The sequence below is a fragment of the Globicephala melas genome, chromosome 6 (genome assembly GCF_963455315.2).
Source record: "Globicephala melas chromosome 6, mGloMel1.2, whole genome shotgun sequence".
NCBI lineage: Eukaryota > Metazoa > Chordata > Mammalia > Artiodactyla > Delphinidae > Globicephala > Globicephala melas.
The window spans coordinates 92,406,908-92,416,020 of record NC_083319.1 but is presented as its reverse complement, the minus strand read 5'-3'; the positions used below and the strand labels follow the sequence as shown (position 1 = coordinate 92,416,020).

The following is a 9,113-nucleotide window of genomic DNA, read 5'->3' as shown; positions in this document are numbered from 1 at the left end:
AAAGCTATGATAAGAATAATAAAAATAACTACAAACAAGGCTACAGGGAGAGCATTCCCTGAGCAATATTTTCTTTCCATCACAGCTGAGTGCTTCTGCCTGAAAGAAACCACCAGCGTCGAGAAAGGAAACAGGATGCTCCTCTTCTCTGTCATGTTCACGCTGCAGCACCAGGAGTGACACACACCTGCCCAGGTCCCCGGAGATCCCCCCAGCTCAACCGGAGAAATTCTGGAAGATGTCAGCTGCCTCCACCCAGTTCTGGAAGCAGGCCAGCCCCCACTTCCGGATCTGCTTCCGCCCTTTGTCAGTGATGACGTCCCCGCGGTTTCACGACCACAAGCCTGGGGATGGCCATGATGTGGTACCTGGTCCTCAGCTCACTGTGGGAGAGAAGAGGGCGACCGAGGGTCAGCGTGGGACAGGACAGGCCGCTGCACGTCTGCAGGGACCAGCGCCTCCCCAGTGCCAGCTGAGCCTGCAAAGCCTTAGAATCCAGCCTGCCCGGTGAGCCCTCCCACTGGTCTGAGGATTCCTTTGGGCTCTTTTCTTCTTGCTGCTAGCTGGGTCCAAGACAGTGCTGTTGCAGAAGAATGTCAGCAGTGATGGGACTGTTCTGCATCTGTGCTGCCCAATGTCACAGCCACAGCCACATGTGACTACGGAGCACTTGGAATCTGGTTGGTGAGCCTGAGGAACTGAATTTTGGGTTTTAGTTAATTTTATTTATTTATTTATTTATTTATTGGCTGCCCTAAGCAGCTTGTGGGATCTTAGTTTCCTGACCAGGGATTGAACCCCGGGCCACGGAAGTGAAAGCACTGAGTCATAACCACTGGACTTCCAGGGAATTCCGTTTTAGTCAGTTTTAAATTTAAGTAGCCACATGTGGCTAGTGGCTGCCAAATTGCACAGTGCAATTTTAAACCCACAAATAACCCAATAAATTTGTATCCCTCCTACATCTCAGGAGGTTTAAATACATCAGGTACGTATAATAGCAAAAGTTAAAATTCCATGAGTTCTACAAAGGCTTACTAGACTTTTTGCCTTACAGATTCAAGGACACACTGATTAACATTATGGGTGAAACATTTTACTGTCGCATGTAACCCCTTGAGTGACCATTTCACAAAATTATTTGTATTCATTTAAAGAAAGGAGCTTCTGCCTTCTTAGTTTTGCAAGTCTCCCCATAACCTTCACAGGGATTAGTACCCTCAAGACAGGACAGCTTGGTGAAAATCCCTGTCCTGTTACCACAGCCAGCTTGCCAGGGCCTCACATTAACTGTAGTCTGATTTCCCTCATCTGTCGCCCTCAGGGCTGTAAAACTGAGTGGAAGGAAAAATGCACTTGAGACCCTCCTGTTACTAAATCTCCCCTGTGACGCCTCCATCAGGCCCTTCCTGCTGCTTTCCAGTATCCAAGGCCAAGACAAATCTTAATTCAAGCAGGAAAAAAAACACAGTACCTACACCCAATGGAGAGAAAATATGCCTTGTTTTCAAACATCTATGAAATGGTGACAAAACCAGTCCTGTTCTCGGTCATAAAGGGATCTTAATATATTTCAAATAATCGGTGATACACAGACCACTTAATGACATAATGGAATTGGAAACCAATAAGCAATAATTTTTGGAATCAGTAAAAAACTAAATAACCATATATTATATGGTTATATATATAGTTATTTATCATATCATATATATCATATATTATATATGAAATCATAATACCCATATACTATGGGTCCCAAGCTATAGATACAATTAGACACAGAGAGTTATGTCTTACACACTCTTATCCAAAACTAAAAGGCCTCTATATAGATGAGTTCTGCATTTCATTCAAGAAGCTAGAAAAACAATGATGAAGCAATTACAAGGAAAGTAGAAAGAAGGCAAAAGAAGATTGAGGACAGAAATCACTGGACAAGGAAATGAATCAACATGGGGTGAGCAACAAACCAAACCTGATTCTTAGACTAAAAAACAGAGCAAAGCTCTACCAAGATTGGAAGGAAAAAGGGACGACACGGGGATATCAGGAACCAGGTGGGGCTTTGAGAAGCGAGAAGGAGGTTTGAAGACAGTTCATTGCTCCAGCTTCTTTTAAAAGAGTCACCCAGTGTGGGTCCTCAAATCCCCACCCTGGCAGCCTCTGCTTGGGGAGAGCTGTAACCTTGGAACCATGTGGGAAAGACACATAACAACCCTCCGCCCCCGAAGTCATCTCCATCTCCTCTGGGCACTGTGTCCAGAGAGAATAGACCAAGCCTCAGAAAGGAAAGAGCCTTGTTGCTGGGCAGAATGAAGTGATAACTCTGAGAATTTTAACCATTTCGGGGAAATCTGAGAGCTCATTTCCTCCTCGCTCTGTGTGCAGTTGCAGCATTGGCTCCCTCCCTCCACCTAAAGCAGAACATCCTTATCCCTGGCACAACTGCTTCTGGGTTGCCATGGCAACTTCTGTCTCCAGTCTCTTTCCATCTCAGCCACCGGCAGACCATTACAGAACATATCTCTCTACTTGCTCCGAGCATCCATCAAACAAGTGCCCTGCAGGCGCCAAGCACTGAACAATGTCTGGTCTAACATTAGAGACTGCAGAGACACGCCCCCACCCCCACCCCCCCGGACACATACCCTTAGCACAGGGGTGGCACTGGCTCGAGCTATGGAGGGCATAGGACTCTGGGGCCAGACATGTTCCCCGTGTCCCCAGGGGCACAAAGGAGGAGCTACTAGGCAGAGAAGCAGAGGCTCCAGGGTTGGAGGATACAGCATGTGTGTGACCTGTGGAGGTGGAAAAGTGTGTGGAGTGCTCTGGAACATCAGTTTTCCAGTCTGGCAGAACACAGGTGGAAAGGTGATCGTGGGTCAAATGCTGGAGGGGAATGTGCGAGACACGGACTGAGTGGGTCTCACATGCCAGGCTGCAAGTGATAGAAATTCCTGCTGGCAAAGTCAGAAGCTGTTACTTGGCTCTTGGGCCCATAACAAAGGGAAGGAAGGCAGGACAGAACCTGGTCTTCGATGCTGTCTCCCCTCTCAGGCCTCTTGCCTACCTGCACACAGGCATCTGGGCGGGCCCTGAGAGCCCGCCCTTGGCCCGCGCTGCCCCTAGCTGTAGAGACGTCAGTAAACATCTGCCTCTCTAGGCCGGGTCTTGTATGCCGGCTGCACTGGACAGCCAAGATCCACGCGACCTTGAGGACAGGTGAGTGGCTCTAGGCATTCTCTTCCTGCAGGTGCATCTGCAGCGACACCTCCAGCCACGCCTGGGGTAACCCAGGCGGGAGGGGGGGTGTGTGGGTTCTGTGGTGATCTATCTCCTCCTGAGCCTCAGGCTGGTCAGCAGAAATCCAGTGGACAGCAGATGACGTGCTTTGGCCTCTGAGGGAAGACAGCCTGGGGTCCCTCACCATGACTGGTTGGTGATGACAGTTCTGGACCCATCTTCTCACAGTACCAAGCAGATGCCGTGCTCTGCACAAATTAAGAACTTCCGAAAAGGCCTCCTGGAGGCTTCCTGCATTCTTTAGTTCTCCTTGGTGGCAGTTATTTCCATTTTTGCTCATGATCTGATTCCAAAATGCAGGCTAGGATGAACAGAATTTAGGGCCTAGCTCCAAGAATTTCCCACAGAATACCGCATTTCCTAACTTATAAATTGCAATGACAGGATTAACAAAGTTCAGTCTGGAAAGGGGGAGGCAAAGGAGCTAACTTCCCCCCAAAGAACCCCCCCGCTCCAGATTCCTCCAAGTTCAGGCTGGCCAGCCTGAGCTGGCGGAGTGCAGCTGCCTGTGCCCTGAACAGCTCAGCACCTGTAGTGGACTGAATGGGCCTTGACCAGATAAGGCTTCCCTCTGGGAAGCGGAGGGAGCACGGCAACCCCCCGCACCCCACTCCTAGCAAGGTTGTGCTGAGGCTCAGTGTCCCCTGGGAGAGGAAGCCGTAGCCAAAAGGACAGGTTCCAGAGCCAGGAGTACCAGTCCCTGTTCCTCAAAACTGTGAAATGGGCAACAGACACAAAGTCCTGGTACACAACCAGCTGACAACGCTCTGAATTCATGCATCAGCGCAGTCCTCATCCGTCCTGTGAGGTATCATTATACTCAGAGATTGAATACCTTACCTACTGTCACCCCACGAATAGGTCCCACAGCTGGGCTCTGCCCAGGGCCTGAGCTTATTACTAACACTGTCACTCTGTCAGCTTCAAAACTAAGTATGTTCTTTCAAAAGCTGTGTATAACTTGAACGCTAAACAAATCAAAAACTTAGCACCACTAGATGTGAAGGTATATGAATCCTTCCGCCAGTAAATCACGGGCATTTGGATTTATCATCGAAGACTTTCCTAATCCTGCTGTGAGTGAGGCCTCAGGAAGCAGGCACCCCCGCCCCCACCGTCGAGGGCCTGGGCCTCACTTCTTCCTCGGCATCACCAAAAGCATGTGCTGGGGGGAAATGACTCCTCCAGGGAACTTTCCAAAGTTAGCTTCCATTTTTAATTGTCCAGAAGGAAAACCATCTCAGAATAATTAATTTGGTGGGGGGGGGGAGGAAATGCCACAACTGAATATTAATCCCCAGAGAAATGCAACACATGCTGCTATGAAACAAAACCCAGAAATTCACCTCCATATTTGTTAAGGGACGGTGGTGTAATGTACTTTGTGAAGAGCAATAAACCTACATGTGGACTCTTACACCAGAGGAGACCCCCAACATGCCAGACAATTGGTGCCTGTGCTCCATTCCTCTCTGCAAATCCTCCACAAAGTCCTCCCCCTCCCCCTCCCCCTCTCCCCTCCCCCTCTCCCCTCCCCCTCTCCCCTCCCCCTTTCCCCCTCTCCCCCCTCCCCCCTCCCCTCCCCTCTCCCCCTCCTCCCCCTCCCCCTCCCTCCGTCCCTCCCTCATCCTTCCTTTTTTTGTGTGTGTGTGTGGTATGCAGGCCGCTCACTGTTGTGGCCTCTCCTGCTGCAGAGCACAGGCTCCAGACGCGCAGGCTCAGCGGCCATGGCTCACGGGCCCAGCCGCTCTGCGGCATGTGGGATCTTCCCGGACCGGGGCACGAACCCGTGTCCCCTGCATCAGCAGGCAGACTGTCACCCACTGCGCCACCAGGGAAGCCCCTCTTTTTTTTTTTTAATTTATTTATTTTTGGCTGCTGGGTCTTCATTGCTGCATGTGGGCTTTCTCTAGTTGTGGCGAGTGGAAACTACTCTTTGTTGTGTTGCAGGCTTCTCATTGTGGTGGCTTGTCCTGTTGCAGAGCACGGGCTCTAGGCGTGTGGGCTTCAGTAGTTGTGGTACATGGGCTCAGTAGTTGTGGCACACGGGCTTAGATACTCCGTGGCATGTGGGATCTTCCCGGACCAGGACTCGAACCCATGTCCCCTGCATTGGCAGGTGGATTCTTAACCACTGCGCCACCAGGGAAGCCCCCACATCCTTCCTTTTCCTCCTCCCCCTCCCAGGTCCTACCACCTCCCCCGCTTCTCCCTCCTCCCCTCCATGGAGCTCATTGACCACACCCAATAGAGCACTAGGGTCAATTTCCAGTTTGCTCACAAACTCTGAAATCCAGCGGAGCTGAGGTTTCCTGCCATGTTACATCTTGTCTAAAGCAAGGGTGGGGCAAGATCCCTTCAGAGAGCAAGGATTTTTGTCACCTCTGACACGTCTCCTCAAGAGTCCAGGAAACTGCTTCTTTCTACAGTTATAGGAGCAGGAGACGTCTTAATGAAATTTCAGTCACTGCCAGTAAAAATGAAACTGCAACGTGGCCTGGCACTAAGTTCCTCCAGCCCTTGAGTCCTCAGCCTCAAGTAGTACGGCCTCCAGTCCCGTACTACTGGCCCACAGCAGTCAACCCATGGTCTCCAGTTCTGACCTGAGTGGCCTTTCTGGGTCTCCCTCTTCCGCTCTCCAGATAAGGGGCGGTATCTTCCTGTGCTGTAGGATGGGGCACCCCCGGGCTGTGATTTACCAGAGCAGGCTTCCTGGACAGCAGCATCAGCATCACCAGAACTCCTTATAAATTCAGATTCCCAGAGCCTCAGACCCACTGAGTCAGAGGCTAGAGGCCACTGCCCAGGCTCACCAAGCGCCCATGGTGATGCAGATGCTCCCTGTCAGCCAACCGCTAGAGCCTCCCTGGGAAGCCGAAGCAGAGACTACGATGTAGCTGAGAGAGGCTCGAACGGGTTGGCGTGGGGATGGGGTTATCAAAGAGCTCCCGGTAGCTGGGAGAAGCACAGGGATGAGGGATTGGGATGGGGGTTGGGGGGTGCGCCTAACAGCTCCCAGAACCCCCAATCCGTCCCCACTCACTGCCGGTAGGGGTCGTGGAAGGGCAGCGCCAGCCAGGCGCCGTGCAGCTCCCGCATGAAGTCCAGCATCTCCTGAGCGCTGCCGTCGGCGGACACGAAGACCACCTCGAAGGGCCCGGAGGGCCGCGCCTGGTCCACTAGCTCCGCGTCGAAGTCGCAGATCAGCGGCGTGAAATCGCGGCTGGGCGCGCACCGGCCCGTGGAGAAGTACAGAGCCACCACCTTGTTCTGCAGCGCCGCCTCGGCCTCCACCCACGTGCCGTCTTAGGTCACCAGGCTCCGCCCGCCTAGCACGTTCACCATGGCCGGGAGCCTGGACAGCTGCGGCGGGAGGACACCAGCCGGGAGACACGGGGAGGTGAGTCGGAGCGCACGGACACCTGCGGGAAAACGAGGCGGAGGAGGGGCTGCAGTGAGCGCAGGTGGCTGATCACCTGCAGGCGGACGGTCACCTGCGGTCACCGTCCACCTGCAGCCAGCCGAAGGGACCGGCTAGGTCCCTTCGCACAGCCGGGCACCCGGACCTCGGCACGGGCCTGAGCCTCGACCTCCGGCAGGAGTAACAGCGTCCGTACTGGGGAGAGGGGTGTACACTCACAGACAGCCGCGACCCCAGACGCAGCGGCTGCAGCAGCGGCACACACAGCACCCGCCTCCAGGGAGCCGAGGGGCCCTGCCCCCGACCCTCCTGCCCCCGCGTCCCGCCCCAAAGCCCTCCTCTGCAGCCCCCTTCACCTCCCACCCACCTGCGCAGCTCTCGGTCGTGCGCGGCAAGCCTTCTCCGCGCTCCCGGCGACGCACTCTTCTCCCCCATCTCCCATGCCCTCCCCCTCTGCTCCTCCCCTGAGCCCCGCCTGTCGCACCCTCGCCCCAGGTCCCGCTGGCGCTCGCCCCACCCCGCGATCGGTCGCTCCCCGCCTGCCCCAGGGGTCCCGGCGACCCGCGCGGGAGGGTAAGAGCGGTTCCACATTTAGTGGGTAGGGACCCGGCGTTGGGGACACCCTGTTCTTTCCTGGGGTTTGCCCCGAAGTACTGCGCTCGGACCGCGAGGGTCCCTGCAAGAAACTGGAGGCGGTTCTTAAAGAATGTTTTATTCCGAGAACCAGAGTATTACTGTGCCCGGCACTGGGATTCAACAGCGAGCAAAAAAGTTTCAACTCCCTGCGCGGAATGGGTGAGGCACTCGCGCGGGGCGAGTGAATTCAAGGGAGAATTCAAGGGAGTTAGCGCCAAAAAACTCAGTGACCAAGATAAATAGTATTCTGATGCAATATTTTAAGTTTTCAAAATTAATGCAAAAAAAAAAAAGTTAGTGGTGAACAAAACATCAGATATGCGAGTAAGGACAGGATCCCACCCTGCCCTTGGACGCCGACCGCGCTCCTCTCGCCCTGAGTCCCGGCCCGCGCCCTGCCTCGCGGAGTTTATATTCCCGTGGGGACAAGAGAAAAGCAAAGGTGAATGAGGAAAATAGAGTGCGTGCGATGGAGAGAGAAGGGAAGGGAAGCGGCGCGAAATGAATGAGCGACGGTGAAGGAGGGGTCGCGGGCAGAAGAGACGCGAGCTCCCTCCCAGCCGCTCGCTGTTCCCGGTTCTCTGCGCCACCCTCCCCCAACCCCGCTTCCCAGTGAAATGGGACGAAAATGCGCAGACACTGTTCGCTACTAGCCAGGGTTAAGGGAAATTCTGTCGGAGGACTGATGCTGTTCCATGAAGCGCGCTGCCAAAGCCTTGATTCACTGTCCTCTTGGAAGACTCAGGGGAATTTACAGGCGCATCGGAGGAAAAACAAATTTTTTTTGAGAGGAACTAGGAGAACTATAAATCTTGCATATAGAGGTGCCTGACTTTTCTTAAAACTCAGAACTAAGATGAATGTAGCTAAACTCTAAATATCATGAAAACTATTTTGTGATGTTTGGCGTTTCTTCTTTTATCACCACAGTGAGGTAAGTAGAGAACATTCATTTTAGTAACGGTGCCACCGCCCACCAAGAAATTCCCAATTATTCGTATAAATACTGTGTGCCCTCAGAGTGCTGGGGGAGGGGTGGATGTCCCTGTCTGAGAGAACAGCCCACTCAGGTACCATGGTGAAGTGGGGACAGCCCTCCAGGAAAGAGGATCCTGGGGAGAACAGTGCACCAGCACCCCTCCTCACCTAGGGACCCTCCTCCTGTGGCTGCTCTGAGTGTGTGTGTGTGTGTGTGTGTGTGTGCGCGCGCGCGCGCGCGTGTGTAAGCAGGGGACCCTGCTCTCAAGAGCCTTCCTCATGAGGGACACAGGCACAGCTCAGCTCATCCTCCAGTTCTGCGTCTAATGGGTGTTCTCAACCAGTCTAGGAAGGGACTTCCCAGGACCCTTCCTGAAGCACGATCTTGTGTCATTCGCTACTGACCCCATCCCACTGGCTGGTCTTTAAGGTGGAAGGGGGCTGCAGGTGCCATGAAAGGAAGCCCAGGACCCTCTCCTTGCCTCTTCTGGAACCAAGTCTCCTACACGTGTTCCTCCACTGAGCACAGGAGCAACCACAAATGGAGTCCTGGAAACTAGATTAGGTGACTCCTAACCCCAGCTGGGCTGTGCTACATCAGTTCATAGCCAACTTCCTTCCAGGGCATCAAAGAGTGCCTGGATTGCTAGCATCTGCTAATCAGTCTTATGTGTCCTGGATAGTCTCCACGGAGCCAGGCAGCATTCTTACTGCTGATGCTTGAGAGCAGCCCCATGAGGGCTTCCTCACACCTGCCCTCCCTCCCCAGCCC

General features: G+C 53.5%; 1 protein-coding gene across 1 annotated transcript; it reads right to left on the bottom strand.

Annotated features, from left to right (window-relative positions):
- Positions 1-216: 216 nt before the first annotated feature.
- NXNL2 (nucleoredoxin like 2) lies at positions 217-6,651 on the bottom strand. The gene is given in 3 exon segments (XM_030832491.2): positions 217-325; positions 327-383; positions 6,350-6,651. Coding segments are annotated over 3 exon segments (468 nt in total).
- Positions 6,652-9,113: the final 2,462 nt, after the last annotated feature.